The sequence below is a fragment of the Apiospora kogelbergensis genome (genome assembly GCF_038363985.1).
Source record: "Apiospora kogelbergensis strain CBS 113332 chromosome Unknown utg000005l_segment0_segment0, whole genome shotgun sequence".
Classification (NCBI taxonomy): Eukaryota; Fungi; Ascomycota; class Sordariomycetes; order Amphisphaeriales; family Apiosporaceae; genus Apiospora; species Apiospora kogelbergensis.
Genome location: NW_027117422.1, coordinates 2,571,546 through 2,589,631, shown reverse-complemented (window position 1 = coordinate 2,589,631; position 18,086 = coordinate 2,571,546). Strand labels below are relative to the sequence as shown.

Genomic DNA, 18,086 nt, shown 5'->3' with positions numbered 1-18,086 from the left:
AGCCCAAGATTGTTTCCCAATGCATCAATGCCAGACCTGAGTATGTAATTACAGCATATATCAATGTGCCGGGTATGATATCGATTTGAGTGAGGCCGCGTATGCGAACGCATACAGCTGTGGCAGTGATGTATTGTATGAGTCTTCCAAGTGCAGCCAGCGATTTGTGTCGAAGCAACCCCACTCGTATTTTCCCCAAAAGGGCTTATCGTTACTCCGAAATCCTTATCGCGGCTTTAGGGTCAGAAACCCCACTGCACATTTCGCACTGCATTTTTCCGTCCTTGCCCGATTCTGCTGCAGCTGGTAATCCAATCGACTTTTGCTTGAGCGAGACAAAAGTACAAGATAATAGAGGCCAGGCAGGAACTATTCCCACCCGTACGACCAACACCCAACAGACCCTTAGAATCATCTCCTCAAGACCAGATTCATCATGCGTATGTATCGCTGCCGTCGCCAATTTCAATGGACATATGTGAGCTGACAGAATTCTCACCATAGCTCCCAAGTTCGATCCCAATGAGGTGAAGGTCATGTACGTTGTGCCCTTTTTCCCGAGATCGAAATCAAATCCGTTGCCCGTTGCCCGTCGATCGCGATCGCCACGCCCTTTCGAGAACGTAGCTACACGAGAATTCGCACATCTTGCTGACCTGAATTGTTCATAGCACCCTCCGTGCCACCGGTGGTGAAGTTGGTGCCTCGTCCGCGCTGGCTCCCAAGATCGGTCCTCTGGGTCTGTCGCCCAAGAAGGTCGGAGAAGATATCGCCAAGGCTACTGGCGACTGGGTATGGAAAATCCACGAATGCGCAATGGAAGGGGAATAGCAGGCTGACCCAAGTTTTTTTTCTCGACCAACAGAAGGGCCTCCGTGTCACCGTTCAGCTTACCATCCAGAACCGTCAGGCCGCTGTCTCCGTCGTTCCCTCCGCCTCCGCCCTGGTCATTAAGGCCCTGAAGGAGCCCCCGAGAGACCGCAAGAAGGAGAAGAACATCAAGCACACCAAGTCGGTACCCCTCGATGAGATCATCGAGATCGCCCGTATCATGAAGTTCAAGTCCTTCTCCAAGTCCCTCGAGGGTAACGTGAAGGAAATTCTGGGAACCGCCTACAGTGTCGGCTGCCAGGTCGATGGCCGCAGCCCCAAGGCTATCCAAGACGATATTGCCAGCGGCGCTATCGAGAGTATGTTTTTGCCCCGAGTATGTGCCCAATTTTGTTGCTAACAATAGCCCCACAGTTCCCGAGGAATAAACGCAACGAACAGAAACGGAACGATAATGGATGGCCAAACTGGGTTTCTCTTTACGCATGGTATTAGGAGTTTAGGGAATGGCTTTGCAAACAAGCGCTGCCACACAGCCAACCAACAAAATACATGATCACAAAGATCAAAACGTAAAGCCACTTCTCTATTACCCCTGCGGAATCGTGACCCGTCTAGTTCGGAAGATTCATGCACATTCATGGTCTATTGCGCTGGCCTGCCTCTATTGCGTATTCCAGCGCAAGCTAGTCAAAACCTAGTGAGGCGGCCTTGTTGGGCTGCGGATTTGTAGCATCATGGCTCGGCTCAACGAACTTGCCAGAGCTCGCTCACAACGGGCATTAGTCCATGGACATGGCAGTTTGGAAATGCTCTGAATAGTAGAGATCACAGCCAAAAACCACCTATCTGTGATGCCGCAATGTGTTCGCATCTGTAGATATTGCCCGTATTGCAAAATATCCTTACCGAACAGAATCAAGTTGATATTGCCTGTGTAGTAGAACTCGGGAGAGATGCATACGTTGATATGCAATGCTTAACAGGGGGATCATGCCTCTGGCCTGCTTTTTCCATCAACTAATTGGAGAGCAAGGCCTCAGGGCAGGCAGAATTTTGTCATTTCGACTGCGTACCTTATATCATGTCGTTGGACATACAAGGTAACACTGTCATTGCGACCCAGTAACGGAAACCTCAACATGAAGCCGCAATATCTCATGACACAGATCAGGCTAACCCCATAGCAACAAGGGCATCGGCTTTCCTTCTCGGCGGATATATAAACCAATGTGACGTCGAGACTTTGCGTTTTACTCCATTGACGCCCTTTCTTTTTGTCCACCCTACGCCTTGAGCCGAAAGCAGTGGAAGGGAAACTAACCAAGGCCCTGGACAATAGACGGATGGCCGTTGGCTTCATGGCCTCCTCGCCCCTTCTTAATTTGCCAAATCCAGCTGTAACTTTCCTAGGCTCAACATCGAGAGTGTTAGTAGCGTCGTGAACCCAACTGAGAATGGGCACCGTGCTACTTGATTTAACAGTGCGTGCCGCTGTCCTTAACGTCAACACTCCCCCAGGCTCGTCTGCTAGCTACCCTCTTCTCTGGAACACAGACGACAAGACGTCAAGAGCGCCAGTCTTGCAAATTGGGAGGCAAGAGTGGCCACGTGGGCATACCAGTAGGGACGAAACCACGGGCAGACCAATTGCGAGGTTGTTTGCTAGGCGTTGACGCAGAATTCGGATTCAGACAGGTGCTGGTACGGGAGCGGGAGGTTGGATCGGCCCAAGACGGTCGAGAACTCACATGTAGTCACATCAAGACACTTATTGGATTCCCGTGAAAGATAACGATTGTTTATGTTTGGGTCTGAAGCCAACAGAAGGAGGGAGTTACAGCCAGATGCTGATCGGCACTATTTGCAGCACACTAGTGATGCCCACTCTGGTCTTGCCGACGAAGCCGGCAGTCTGTGGGCAGGTGTATGTATGTATGTATGTATGTGCTTTTCACCCCCTCAAAGCATCCATCCAGTTGATCGCTGAGGGGGGTCACCGGTTGGGGTTTGTCTGTACCGTCCTAAGACTATCACATTAGCGCGGCTATGGGGCCTTTGCGAGCAGAGTTCATACGCACATGCATTGTATATACTGTAGATAGATGCAAGTGTTAACCGCCAGCTGGGCAAAAAAGTGTGACGATGTGACGAGATTAGCGAATATGGCTGCTAAAAATAATATGTCCCCGTCTGACAGCCGTTGGGGCGCGCATTTGTACAACGAGCACGAGAGTTATGCATCTGCTTATGCCAGCCGGCCTGCCGCCTTTCCGCATCGGTCTCAGCCAAGAATCGAATCCTTGGGCAATGCATACTGGGCACTGCATCTGACATGGGTACGCAATACCGCCTATGCAGTTGACCCCTCCAAGTCACACCCACACACCCTTCACCGTTGACATGACACATCGATGCTGCTTACCCATGGGGGTTTGGAAATAAATTGATGCATTGCCCGCCCGGTTAAGTGCAGAGCGCAAACAAAGTCTGCTTACCTGGCCGACTGACAGAAGATATTCCCTTCGCCTTCGCCCTACTCAACATTCGCTCGCAACCTGGCTGTTATATATATATGTGTGTGTGTATAGACTGTGAGAGACAGACAGACAGATATGTAGACAGACTTCGGGTCAGACCACTGGGATGATGCGGTGCTGTTGGGCCCACGAATACTGCCACGAACCAAGGGAACGGAACCATTGGAGGATCCTGACGGGAGATGCTCCTCATCGGACTCCACGCCCCCCTCGTCATCTTGGTACGTCCAACATATCCACCAAACCAATCCAATGGCTGTATCGTTGATCGTACTGTATGTAAAAGTCACTTACACACTGAAATCGGCAACTCAACTCCTACAGCGAGTGAATGGATGGGGTCGACTCGACTCTCAGTACTCAATTCTACGTAAGTGGTTTTCACTATTCCCGGGACAAACAACGAGTCATGCTTGAATACGACCTCTTCCCTCGACCAATATGGTACATATCGCAGCAATGCATGCCTGGCAGATCCCGTGTTTGCTGCTCAGTCATAGTCCGGTGCTAGTTCTGTAAGCACGGGGCGAGGCAAGGCAAGGCAAGGCAAGGCAAGGCCAGGTAAGGCGTGCATTTTTTACATCATGTACATACATGATTGATCTGCAATGATTAATGTACATACAGACCTCTGTCGAGTTTCTTTGTTTGTTGAATGACACAACCGGCCTAAGCGGTGTAGAGGACTAATTGATATGTCGAACAGAAAAACCTGTACAGCCGATCGGCCGGCGACTGATTGATTCCATGTAGGTGGTCAAAGTTGAGTCCAAAGTCTGTGTGTTCAACCCGGTGTCAGCACATCAAAACCCATCCATCACTCATGTCACTCATGTCAGAAAAAGTAAGTGGGAGGGGGGATAGACAACGTTATACAGGTTTCCCATGTGCTTAGAGTTCAACTTGGCCATCGGGTGCTTTGCTGTCAAACCACAACGTGGTATAGCCCTGTTTCGATGAGACGCCCGGCAGGCCGTCCAGTCCTCGTCTTGGGGATCGTTCAATCGGCCAATCTGATAAATCACGTCAATCACCCAGCGGCCCTCATGAGGTATCCAGGCCAAGTACATCGGCGCGGGCGCGGAGGTACTTTGGATACACCTGCACACCTCGACACGCATACCACCCTAACATGACCACCCTTCGATATTACTCGGGGGTGCCTCGCTTTGCTGGCGTGGTGGTGGTGCTGGGGTGCCCGCTCCGAGTGGACACTGGCACAGGTTTGGCCCAGTCCACCCCATGTCCTGGCCGGGCCTGACTCCTCGCTACAAAGTAGATATTTCACCTAATGAAAAAGTCCATGTTGTTCTTCCAGCAGTCATCTTCCCCACGCCCTTAAAGTAGTACCTTAGCCTCCAACTTTATTTCACACCTGCTCTGCTGGTAGCGGAACTGGTCTCCATACTACAAAACGTGCTGCACCTACAGAAACGGGCCTGCCTGCCCTAGACAGTACCCTAGAGTGCCATTCTGGAGTGCCTAGAAGTCCCTAGCAACTTGCCTACAGCCCGTTGGCCATCCACTATTTCCAAACTAAACTTTGGCCTACCTATTTCCTTAGGTAAACCTACTCCATCCCAATTTACATAAGTAAACTGAGCTTTCGAATAAACCCGTCGCGCGTCCTTCTTTGCATCGCGTCTTATCATCTTCACCGAACTCCTCCTCGAAGGTGGGCACCCGACCAAGATCGGCTTACCATCCTCTGCGACATTCCTTTGACGCCAGCCCGGTCCCGCGCGACACTTCGAGAAATCTCGTCCACAGTTGGTGCATCACGCACTGCCCTGCCTTCTTCACCCCACCACTCCGCCTACCCGGCGTCACTGTTGTCCCTGAACCCCTCCGTCTCTTCTAACTGGCCCTCGCAAGGCGCAACGGAGGGCAGGGACAACCTGTGGACGAACCATTATACCAAGGGAATCTACGAGAGGAGGAATTGCGACAAAGTCCCTAAGACGGGTGCGACGGGCCGCGCAAGCAGCCCCCCATATCCCCCCCAAGCGACGTCAGCAACGACCCCCGATCAAGCCTGACAAGTCAGCTTCGGTCTCCGATCGTAGTTCGTCTCTTTGTGGTTGACGCTGATATTGCTACCGAACGTGGCCTTCCAGCCTCCAGATGCATATCGTCCAATTTGCGTCAGCCATGCCTCAATGAGCAGGCGACGACGGTTCGGCTTCCGACTCGTTCACCCGTATCGCATAGTCTTCGCATACGCTCCTTTCTCCATCACTAACTTTTGAAGCCTCGATAAAGTCGGAGGCAATATCATATTTTCCCCCTCCCCAAATGACGCCTCTGGTGCAGATGCACCAGATGGTGCAGCCTTCTGCGCACAGGGAACCAAGACCCAAGTCGGAGCAGTTCGCCTTCGCCCAACATGGTCATCATGCGTCGAGGATGTCGAGCGCGTTCCACGGCCTGGTCTCCTCGCACCGCTCCTTCCCAACCCGTATTTCTCAGCCGTCACAACCGGCTGCCCACCCGCGATCTCTGGCCCTTGGCCACCTATCGACAGAAAGCGCCGAGCACCACTTGCGGAGGAAGACGCCCAACGGAACGATAGACGCGGGTTACGATGGCTCCCCGGCGCACTTGGCATCGGGGCCGCCGCCCTTGAAGCACATGATCTTGCCCGGGTCTAGCAATAATCTGTCGTTTGGCACGGATTATGAGAGGCCCGCAGGCGACGGATGGGCTTACAGGCCTTCTTCGATGTCCAACTACCATGCTGCCGCCGCAGAGCCCCGAGGGTTCACCATGGCTGACTCTGTCCTGTCCGCATATGGGAATCACGGGCCTCACTATATTGCGAATGCGCACTCTACTGCTTACTATCCGTATAATAATGGCATGCACGTGCCAACCGTCATGCAACCAAATTACAACCAGTCACCTGGGCCTGCGGTATTCAACAATGGCGCTGTCCTGCCCAACTCTGCCTGGCCAGAGTTTGGGTTCAACGGCCAGCAAAATGCCCTTTTGGCGGCACCATACAACGCCACCAATAGGCCCGTTGGTGGTGCTGGTGGTGTTATGCCTCGGTATGACAGCCACGCAAACATGCAAACGCCGGCTCAGTGTCTGGAAAATCTCACATTGGATCCCAACTACTACGAACCCGCCGGGCCCTCATCTTCTGAGTCTCCTACGGCATTCCGTGAAAGAGCTCTCATGAGAGCCCACAGGGCTTGCATAGAACTGCTGACCCACCTGCATCAGACCAAGAAGTCGCATTTTGGACGCTATGCGCATGGTTCGAGGGCTTCTTCACGAATGCTGATATTTCCCAAATTACCCAAGGCTCCAATGCCAAGTCACGCTGCGTTCAACCATCCTCAGTCGCATACTCCGCCTCATTACATCGATTATGCCGACGCCGGGGCGAGAGCGAACAACAACACCCCTCAGCATGCGGGTGTCCCACAATACGGACCGTCGAATTCGGCCCATACCCCCCTTCCCAGGCAGCCATCTACCGGTTTCAGTGGTGAAATGCCCAATAATAGTGCATACTATCAAATGCCTCGTGGCGAATCACCGCGCTACGTGAGCCCAAATATGTCCCGCCCATATTTCCTACACCAGACACCTATGTCAAAAGCTAAGGAATCGGCGGATATACTTCACAATCTTTGTGAACAAAGCGGTTGGAAGTGGGTGGAAGGCATGATGCTAGGAGGGTGTCTATACTATGGCCTAGAAAGGTATGAGAACGCCCTGGAATGGTTTTCCAGGGTGGTGTCTCTTGATGACAGGTAAGTTTCCCCTGGTGTATTGGCGTGAGGTTCTGCTGACAGAGGCTTCATGTAGCAATATTGAGGCGCTATCGAATGTTGCAGCATCACTATATTGTTTACATAGAAACGACGAGGCAGAACGGCACTGGCTTCGGGCCGTGAGGTTGAATCCAAGCTACCTCGAGGCAGTTGAACATCTTGTGGGGCTCTTATGTTCTACCCAGCGCAGCAAGGAAGCGGTAGATATTATCGCATATGTGCAGCATTCTCTTCGACTGGACCGGCCTACCCCCAGCGGTGATCTAGACCAAACCCAGGTCTTCATAAACTCGAACTTGCCGAGGTCTATACCGCAGGGTAACCGTAATAACACGCTGGTTCCCAGGGATTACAACACCGCCGACGGAGATCACTCATACAACACTGCCTACGGTTTTGGTTCCAGCGGCTATCGCGTTGCAGGTTGTGAGAATGGCCGCATCATTGCTCTTATTCATGCAAAAGGCAATATGCTCTATGCTCTAAAGGACATTGATCGAGCGTCGGATGCGTTTGAAGAAGCTGTGTTGATAAGTACCGGGAGAAGCATCGATTGCATTCAAGGCCTCATTCACAGAATTCATTCCGTCTTGGCGCCGCCTTCTGATAGGGACTCATCTGCTTGGCCGGCGTCCGGGCCGTTACTACTGCCACCGGAAAGAGCGAGACATACGGCTCAGCATGTTTTCTCATCTGGCGGTGAACTACCCGGGCTACGGTATGTGCCGGCGGGCGCGTCTAAGAGGACTGCGATATCGACAACCAGTAATTCTCTCTTGTCGCTGGCAAAGATTTTCCAGGACGGTATGTCCAACGGCGGCTTGTCTGGGGCTCAGGGCCGTCCGCCTTCTGGTGTGAGCGATATCCTGGCTTTATACTACTTATCACTATCACTGTCGGAAAGTCCATCAACGGCCAATAATGTGGGCATCCTTTTGGCAAGTGTTCAGCAGTCCAGCCCTGTATCGCACTTGGCTTCTGCGAGCCCCAATGTCCCCTTGATACCCGGCATTACTCCAGGGAGTGGTCTAGATTTGGCCCTAGCTTACTACAAATACGGCCTTAGCCTCGACTCGAAACACGTACATCTCCATACCAACCTCGGAAGCCTGCTCAAGGACATCGGCCAACTCGACTATGCTATCCAGATGTATGAGCAAGCCGTAGCTTGTGATGGGACCTTCGACATAGCCTTGACCAACCTGGCTAATGCGGTTAAGGACCGAGGTCGCATCAGTGACGCCATCATGTATTATCGCCGAGCAGTTCAGTCTAACCCTCACTTTGCCGAGGCTGTGTGCGGGCTCTTCACGGCTCTCAATTCTGTTTGTGACTGGGAAGACCGCGGCGGCGTGATACTGGACGGCGGAAGGTATGACCGCTGGCATGTTGATGCCGGCGGAATGCTGCAGGACGCCAGAACTCGCCGCACCGGTTCTGGGCTGGTGAGCAACGTTGCAGCGATAGTGGCAAGGCAACTCGGAGACGCTTCCAGGTGGGGATCTGGCGTACTGCGTCACGGCGCTCTCGATATGATCTTGTCGCAAATTCCTGCAAACCTCGACGATTCGAATAAGCCCGATACTATGAGATCTGAGCTTCGCAAGTGGGTCGACCAGCCCTGGGAAGGTTCTCGTCTTCTTCGCCTCACTGAGCGAGCCATCAAAGTGATGACGCGACGCTGGTATCAGGACAAGTACGTCCTGGGACATGCTACCCATAGCAGCTCTTACCGCCGACCACGACTTCCTGCATCGCTCACGGTCCCCTCGGCACCGACTGTGCTTCCGTTCCATACGTTCACCTGCCCGTTGACCGCCAAGGACATTCGGATGATATCCCAACGGAATGCTATGAGGATCTCATGCTCTACGCTGCGGTCACCATGGCTTCCAGACTCAGTCTATCCACCCCCACCTCCCCCAGCCCGCAACTTAATGTGGGCTATGTGTCGTCGGATTTCAATAATCATCCTTTAGCTCATTTGTAAGTCACCATGTCCCCAACAGCAAGTCCCAGCTTTTCGTTTAGTCTTCTATGCTAATAGTATTATACATATAGAATGCAGTCAGTATTCGGTATGCACAACCCTGCTAGAGCGAAAGCCTTTTGCTATGCCACTACAGCAAGCGACAAGTCCATCCACCGTCAGCAAATCGAACGCGAAGCTCCCGTGTTCCGTGATGTTAGCAGCTGGTCATCGGAGCGTCTAGTTGAACAAATTGTGAACGACCAGATCCACATACTTGTCAACCTCAACGGCTATACGCGCGGAGCGCGCAATGAGGTTTTCGCCGCTCGTCCCGCCCCCATTCAGATGTCATTCATGGGATTTGCAGGCTCTCTGGGCGCCGAATGGTGTGATTACATCCTGGCAGATGAAATTGCTATTCCGCCGTCTACCCTAAGACCAACCAGAGACAACCTGAGCATTGGCAGCGTCTTTCGCGACGAGGAACTAGTCGATCAAGAGGACTGGGTGTATTCAGAGAATGTCATATTCTGTCGGGACACGTTCTTCTGCTGCGACCATGCACAGTCTAGCGAGCCGGAAGAGCGGTCTGTGACATGGGTACGTGAGCAACAGCGAAGGTGGAAGATGAGGAAGGAGCTGTTTCCAAAATTGCCTGATGATGCCATCATTCTTGGGAATTTCAATCAGCTTTACAAGGTGAGTTACAACATATGGCAGGCCCCTAGTAGCCGTGCCCACTGCCCAATGAAAAAGGCTAACTATCGTTCACCAGATCGACCCTACTACCTTCCGCACGTGGCTTCGTATTTTATCCAATGTCCCCAAAGCATACCTCTGGCTTCTTAAATTTCCAGACTTAGGCGAAAACAACTTGAGACGAACCGCAAGGCTCTGGGCAAGCGAGGAAGTCGCCTCGCGTATCATCTTTACCGATGTCGCGCCGAAGCAACAGCACATATCTCGAGCTCGTGTTTGCGACCTGTTCCTGGATACACCGGAGTGCAATGCTCATACAACAGCAGCTGACATCCTGTGGTCGAGTACGCCACTGTTGACTCTTCCAAGATATCCTTACAAAATGTGTTCTCGAATGGCGGCTTCTATTCTCAAGGGGGCGCTTCCAAATAGCAGCGAGGGTCGCCGTGCTGCCAAGGAACTCACAGCGACCGATGAGGAAGATTATGAGGCGGCTGCCATAAAGCTGGCCAACGGTCTTAGCTACCAGCTTACAAGAGACTCTTACGGTGAAGGTCGAGGCAGGCTAGCAGAACTGCGCAAGATCCTGTTTGATGCGAAGTGGCATTGCGCTTTATTCAATACGCGCCGATGGGTCCGGGACCTGGAAGACGCGTTTGACGAAGCTTGAAACGATGGGTCACCGGGGAAACTGGTGACATATATCTTTAGTCTTGTGCAGATTCCGGCCAGGGCGCAGATACCCATGAGTAGACATTGACCTTCAGCGATACGGTCATGATCATGAAGCAACGGGCGCAAGGAGTTAATAACCGCGACCACTCACGATTACCGTGAGGCTGTGCCAGCGTGCCCGGACACAGTCGGGCAGTCTTTTTTTCTACGGATCTACTTCGTTTTACACTGACCAGCAGTGTGGTGGTTCCTGGTTTCTTTTGGCTTTCTTTCTTTCTTTGACGGCGTGTTATAGACAATGTGACGGCCTGGGATCCAAGTGCTGGCGAGGGTTTACGTTACAGGCAGTGGCCAAGCGATATGGCCTAGGAAGGCGTTACGAAACTGTGCTCCGTCTTTGGTGTTAGGAGGGGCCTTTCTCCTTTTTTTTATAACCCACGACGATTCCAATAGCAATTCGGATTTTGATGTAGACTATACCCCCGTACGGGCTATGCAGTTCTAGACTCCTGGCCATCGTTGGCGTCCTCTTTCATGGAACATGATGGATGGCATTCTAAGGAATACACATTTCAGCATATGCCTTCGAGGCGAGGCACTTGTCCCACCAGTAGCCATCAACTTGTGCCCAAAGCGATACCTCCACGTGACCACAGAGGTCACGATCTCCCCTCGGTAAATCTGGCCGCGTTGCTGACTGCCCTTGGCATCTGGGTTGAGAAATAAGGATTGCAGCTCGGCTGGATCAACTAGGACGTTCTGAGGGCCATTCATAGGTGCTGTAGGCAACCCAAGGAAAGAAAGACTTCATGAGCTGCCACACACTTCTCCTTGGAGCTGAACCACATCATTGTGCCAGCTGCTGCTGTCCTCGTCACTAATACGGCTGAGGGGGGGGCTTTACCGATTTGGTAAGTGCTTAAGCCAGCTAAAGAGGTTGACGCGGCAGGCAGGCAGTGAAGGAAGGGGGTGGGCGGCACACAATGAATGGATCAGCACCTAGTTGTGCTTATGCATCCCATGTGTCAAGTGTGAGATTAGAACAGTAGTTGGGTAGGGTGGCAGTAGCAGCCCGGCGTTTCCATGGATGGTTGAACCCCTTAACCCAGCGAATTACATCGCCATCTGGCAACACAGCGTGCATGTCCCGCGCGCGCAAGGTCCCCGAGCGAACAGGTTGGGAGGGGCGGAATTGATTCATCGTGACATGCGAGATGTTGCAAGTACTGAAAGTTGGGTTATGTTTGAAGGGGGGAGTATGGACTTGTCTAGTGAGGGGGTCCTCGGATGATGATCATTCCTATTTACCATTGTGTGTACATGCCACACGCCCTTTCTCTCTCTCTCCCACTGCGCTCTTTCTCTCCACCAGCCAGCCGTTAGACTACCATGTAACGAGGGTCTGTGTCAACCAAGAGGAGATGGTATCCATCACCAATGCACCGTGTGTGGACTATAGGTTTGGTGATGCTTTATCCCCGGCCGATCATCATCATCGTCACCATCACCATGATCTGCCGTTAAGAGACCCTTTCATTAGTCAAATATGCATTCCCCGTCGCAGCTCATATTGGCTCACGGCATCAGACACACTTTACGAAGTACTGGGTCTGCAGATGCAGGCACTTACTGAAATGTTATCGTGCCCACTCATTGTCTCAGGTATCCCTCGGCCGACTTCACTCATTCCCCATTCTCAGTGCTAGCTGACTGGCTGGCACTGGGCTGTTACGCGCCTGTCGGGTTTGGATGGAGGACAGCCGTTTTCAGGTAAGCCCATCTTGCTGTCTGTGCCGTCTTCCAGCATCTCTATAGGCTGATTGGACAAGCGTGCCCATGTTGTTTGTCTGCCTGCCAGTCAACTGCCTGTTCCATGTCCCAAAGGGAAGACCGGCCCCCCGGCAACAACGGCTGTTGGTCGTTCGTCGTCCCATATACCGAAGCCTGCGTACATGACCTGTCGGTCCGCCAGCGAGGGTGCTGGCAATGGTGACGGAGATAGTAATGACGCTCGTCCTAGACGTACTTGCATGACTCAGGTAGGTCAGCGTGTTTACTACTAGTACATAGATGGTCCCAACTAACAGACATGCCTACCTACATACATACAACATACCCTACTACTACTACTACTACTACTACTACTTACTACTACATTTGGCAGGTAGGGTTGTGACACTAAAAGGTTTGGAAATCTCCGGGAGCCAAGTTGGGATCCTCAGCCAGCCCGAACTGAGCCGATCCAGCCTAGGGTGTAGACGCCAGCCGTCGCGCCACCGTCCATGGTGTCGTGGGCGTTTCGCTCTCGCGGTGGCGTGATTGGCCGCTGGGGAAGAATGGCAGTTGTCACAACGGCATGCCTGCATCATAACGTCTTTTCTGCTGTTGCTGTTGTTTTGTTTTACTTTTACTATCTACATACATGGTCTTTGCTTCTGCTTGGTCATGGCCTGGTGTCTGGTCTCTGGTGCCTCTTTCTTTTCTTTTAATCGCCGACCACGCTACGGCAGGTATTTGGAATATGCAGACGGATGGGGATGGGGATGGGGATGGGGATGGGAGTAAAACCATATTACCTGCATTGCATCGAACATGCATGCATGCATACCTATCTGTATCTGTATCTGTATCTACCTCTGCCCCCTATGCGAGTCTCCCATAGATATGTTTCGCCGTGCCGTACCCGGTGTGCAGCTCTGACGTTTCGGGGGTGGTCAAACACCTGCGCGGGCTGCGTCTGCTCCGGCTCGGCACTCAGCAAGGCGAACCTGGCTGCCTGGTGGGCGCGGGCGCTCATTGGAAGGTTGCTAGAAGAAAACAAGCAAAGAGCCCATCCAGTCACTCTGTGCGACCCAGCAAACATTCCCTACTACGTGCACTGTGCGCACATCGGCAGCGTTGCGGTGAGGATGAGAACGATGTCTGCGATGCACATGATGCCGGCAAAAGATCCTAACGAGCAATTACTATTTACGGCCTTTGTTGCGAAAGCATAAACAGCCACGAGCTGGGTTTGGTTCAACCGTTGCCGTTCGCATTCTGGTTCTGGGTATCGATCAAGGGTTACATTGGGAGTCAACCAGGGTCTGGGAGGCCCCTCTATGACCGCCATCATGTGTTAATGGTCAGGATGCAACGAGCATGGCAGAAGAAGTAAGTTGTGGCTAAGCTTCTTTTGTTTTCTTCTCTCCATGCCATGAAGCGATAACCAAACAAAGGACAGAATGCCAGCAGCAAGAGAGATTGGACATGTTCATGTGTTGAAGCCAAGAAGCTTGACCCAACGGCTTGAAAATGTCTGGTTACATAGCCAGAATCCAACCCACACAAAGTCCCATTGCGATTGGATTGGCAGCTTCACCTCCACAGTCTGCCAGCCTGCCAGAGAGTCAGTCAGCGTCGCAGCGCCCCCTGTGGATCATCGCATACATACATAAGCGTATCTCGTGGTAGCGTCGCAGTGAGGCTGAACGAACTCTTCCTCCATATGGGCAACAAGGTTATTAGACTGGGGCGGAATGGGAGTGTTTCCGTTCCCCTCGAGATGGATGCATCCCTGAGGGCAATCAATCAACCCATCAAACCACACTGTCCAGAACCCGTCCTCGCCCGCTCATTCGCTCGTGCCCCTCGCCCGTTCAGCAGCACGCTGAGGTAGATAGTTGCCGTCTTGGGAACCTCCATCCATTTTTCCTGCTCTGTACCGAGGGAGTAATTCGGAGTGCCCGGGACAGCAACGAGAACTCTTGGAGTTGAGAGAATCAATCCGACGGCGACGCGAAGCGAAAGAAAGAGAGAAAGAAAGAAAGAGGGAAAGAGGGAAAATAACGAGCGAGAGAGCCGAGTGCTTGGCTTGGCTTTCTTTTTCTTTCTTTTTCGATCGTGGGCTGGGGCTGGCGGCGATGAGAGGTTGTGTAGGTATGTTCAATCCACGCCATCTTACTCGAAACGGATATGCACGCCACGGTGCACAGCTTTCGTCCTCCTTCTTGATTTCTCACTTTCTTGTGCCGCCTGCTACACGCACACAAAAGTTAGACCAACTTGTCGGGAAAAGCAAAACCCGACAACTGTCGGTGGGTGCCCAATGTTCAATTCCTACGCATCTGTTGAAGATCTCTGTTTCTCAGCTTATAGTGCAGGCATATGCGATATGTAAGTAGGCTAGGTTCGGGATGAGCGACGGCATGGATGCAAGTGTCGACAAGCATCATTATCACCATCCTCCATCAGCTCCTTTGTTTTTCTGCCCCCCTCTATCTTAGGAAACCAAAAATCAAAAAAAAAATCAAAAAAAATAACAATAATAACATCCCTGGAGAGGCGGCTATATGCAGTCAGCCGTAAGGGAGAACCCAACAGCCTGGGTCGGCCTGGAAGCTACCCGCGCAAGGATCGACCTGAACCTGAGCGAACGAACGAAAGGATGCTGTTTCCCTCTTTCTTCCGCTCGTTGCCTGTCTGTCCCCGATTATTTTCAGCTGTAGCCGTTTTTTCTGCCGCTCGTGATCCGGGTCCCCACCAAGTAGACAAGCGACGGGGGGAGGGGAGGATATTGCGGGCTTATGTGCAGATGGCACAAGTGGCTTTTATGAACGCATGTAGGATACGAGCTCGCTCCATCTTCCGGTGAAGGAGACCATGCTGAAGTGGGCTGTGGTGACATGACATGCCGATGCCTCGTCTACACCAGACGAGCCCCAGAATCAACGGGCGGGCGCGTGCTGACTGGCTGGTTCCGGCCGGTACGTCGGTGCGGCCGCGCTGCTGCCCCCCCCCTCTCTGTGTGTACATACATAGATCACAGATCATGGATGGAAGAAACTGAATGTATGTAACACGGATGTCGCTGAGCCATGAGCCATGAGCCATGAGCCCTTCGCATTTCAGGTGGGACGTTTGGTCGAAACTAGAAAAGAAACGAAAACAATGCAGAGCACACAATCATGCAGCAGGCACTTTGGTCGACCGTCGACGTGTTTCACCATTAGCTGCGTCAGTGAAGGAGGTGTGGATGTGAGGGTGGATGTTTCTTTGGTCACTAACTCCATCTTGCTTCGCCTTGTCTGTCTGTCGGCAATGCGAAGGCGAGCGATGTTTTCGACAGCGATGTATACCACGAGAGTTGGGATGGCTGGCCCTGTCGTTGGGTCCAGAACAAGCTGTATACACTATATGCTATACCAGGTATATGATATGTGGGAAGCCACACACAGGGACATCGGTATAGTGACGGCTTCAGCCCCGTGTGCCAATCAATCCCCTACGTTTCCTGCCAACTGTGGCGAAGAAGGGCGATATTAATTTTAGCCACCTGCCCACCCATGTCCATGTACGTATGTGTGTGTGTAGGTATCCATCGTCATCAGCAAAGCAGCGCGAGGGAGGGCCCGAGCGAGCCCTGTCGCCCATCTACGACTAGCAGTGCTACCTATCCATTCGGAAACATCGATAGCCGTCCTGGCGTCCACTGGCGTCCAGGGGTCGGGGCAGGGGACTGTGCAAGGGACTGTGCAAGGGACTGCGATATTGGCATCTAGCATGTCTGGTGTTCTGCAGTGGTAAAACTGCCCTGCTGAAAAAGTTAAATTGAACTGAGTGGCATAATTTTACTGGGGGGTGGGGGAGGTCCGTTCCCTTGGAACCAATGCCCTTCGCGCATGCCCCAAGTTTCGTTTCTTCCTTTCCTTTTTCTTGGGCGCCTGTCCCTGGTCGCAGTGTCGAGTGAGTGCTCCCTCATTTGCAGCCCGGTCGGTCTGTCAGTACAGTCAGTACCTGCACCGTACAATGCACACGTCACGGCATCGGCACGCAGTCGATCGTCGCCGTCGCCGTCTGCGTCTGCGTCTGCGTCTGAGATGAACTCACTCCTCTTGGCATGGCTCTTCTTCTTTGCCTGTTACCCACCCACCACCACCACCACCACCACTGCAGGCGCCAGGCACCAAGGCAAAGCAAAGAGAATTTGAATTGGTTGAATCTCGGCCTCTCCATTAGGCCCAGTGCCTACCTTCTTTGGTCCTCGCCAAGAATTAGGAAGTCGCGAATGAGATTTGCATCAGCAAACATGCTGTGTCGGGACTCCCCTTCGGCCCGCGGACCAAGACGGTCTCGTGTAGTAATGCCAGTCTGGGTAAGAAGGAGTCCTACTAGGAGCCAGCCAGCAAAGTCCATCAAGTAATGCAGTGTAGGGCACGCTATGCATGTACATATATGCGTCTCGACCGTCTCGAGTGCCGCTTCTACCGTTCATCCCACCGGCCGGGTCGCCCCTAGCCCTATCTGGGACTGCCCGTTGATGACGCCGACTACTAGTTGTTCCCCTTCGGGCTAACTAGCCTCTCGCCCATCAGCTGTCATCGAGAATAAGACTTTCAGGGAGGGCGAGGGAGGGTTGGCTTTCCGCTGCCCTACTTTTCTTACTTCCTAGCCACGGGCCACGGCGTTTTAGAGCCTCTCCTCCTGCCTCGAACAGACCTGGGCCCAGAAGAACTCAAATCCACGCCTGCTGCAGTGCTGCCCCGAAACTCTGATGAGTGGACGAAGCATGACAGCTACATGTAGGTATGTGCGTACTTGGATGGGCTGTCACTCACCTCACTGACGGGCGGAGAGGGCGAGTGAGCTTGGACTTGGCCCCTACGTAGCTTCTTATCTGACGCTAACTACCTCGTGGCAACCCACACTGTCTCGTCTGTCACGGCGGTAGGTTATGGTCCAGAGGCCGTGCTACTTGTTACGTGGTCGTTGGGACACCTTGATGGGAGGGGGGAGAGCTTCAGTTGTGGTTGAGGTTGACAGCAGTTTCGAGAACAGTGCTGAGAATACTTACATACTTACATACATCGCTACTTGCTTACTTACAGACAAAGGGGGAGTCGCTCGGTACATACAAGCACTCCCTCCCGTCGACCCCTTGTCCATGCTTTTCCTATCCCCACCCCCCAAGTCACCCTTCTGTCTCCCACCCCAGCCCCATGGCTTGTACCCTAGCGATTCCTGTACCTCCCCGGTTGCTCTATGGCTTCGAGATTTAAGCCATGATCCCTACCCCATCTGTATATGGGGCGTTGATGCTGCTGGCAGTTGCTCTTGGCATTTATAGTGGCAGCATCCATGGGGTGTACACACATACTGTACTGTAACTGGGGAGAGGTTGTTGGTTTCCCAACCACGAAGGCACTGGCACACGCCCACCCGCACCGCGCACCCAAGTTCCAAGCTTGCCCTGCTCTCTGCTCTACCTACGACCTATCTCGGTACACTAGTCGTCAGGCCAGCATGCCTGCGTCGCTCATCGACTCTACTAGCTGGCCCCGGTCGTCTCCTACCTGCGTCGTCCTCCTCCTCGCCAGCCCGCCGCTCCCCCACTATGTGTCGTACCTCCTGTGACCTACAGTTCACTTTGTACACAGATCAATCTCTTCATGCACCCCTGTTAGACATTGCTTTTGCCAATCATCAGCCCTGCTCAGATCTGTTCTAGTCGGGTAATACCAGTGGGCGTCTCCCATACGCCCCTGGTCACGGATAGTACGTGCTTGTGCTGGACCTGGCTCAGCCCCATACATATGTTCTGGTTGC

General features: G+C 52.8%; 2 protein-coding genes across 2 annotated transcripts; both read left to right on the top strand.

Annotated features, from left to right (window-relative positions):
• Nucleotides 1–343: 343 nt before the first annotated feature.
• PG998_007435 (60S ribosomal protein uL11) lies at nucleotides 344–1,259 on the top strand (the record flags this gene model as incomplete). The annotated part of the gene is made up of 5 exons (XM_066874251.1): nucleotides 344–440; nucleotides 505–538; nucleotides 672–792; nucleotides 866–1,190; nucleotides 1,246–1,259. Exons 1-5 carry the CDS (start codon nucleotides 437–439, stop codon nucleotides 1,257–1,259), a joined length of 498 nt encoding a protein of 165 aa, XP_066730196.1. The 5' UTR covers nucleotides 344–436.
• A 4,407-nt stretch (nucleotides 1,260–5,666) lies between these two features.
• Nucleotides 5,667–10,497, top strand: PG998_007434 (glycosyltransferase family 41 protein; the record flags this gene model as incomplete). Its single annotated transcript, XM_066874250.1, has 4 exons — nucleotides 5,667–7,135; nucleotides 7,191–9,095; nucleotides 9,218–9,827; nucleotides 9,904–10,497. The coding sequence occupies 4 exons, from the start codon at nucleotides 5,667–5,669 to the stop codon at nucleotides 10,495–10,497; spliced, it is 4,578 nt and encodes a 1,525-aa protein (XP_066730195.1).
• Between the last annotated feature and the right edge of the window lie 7,589 nt (nucleotides 10,498–18,086).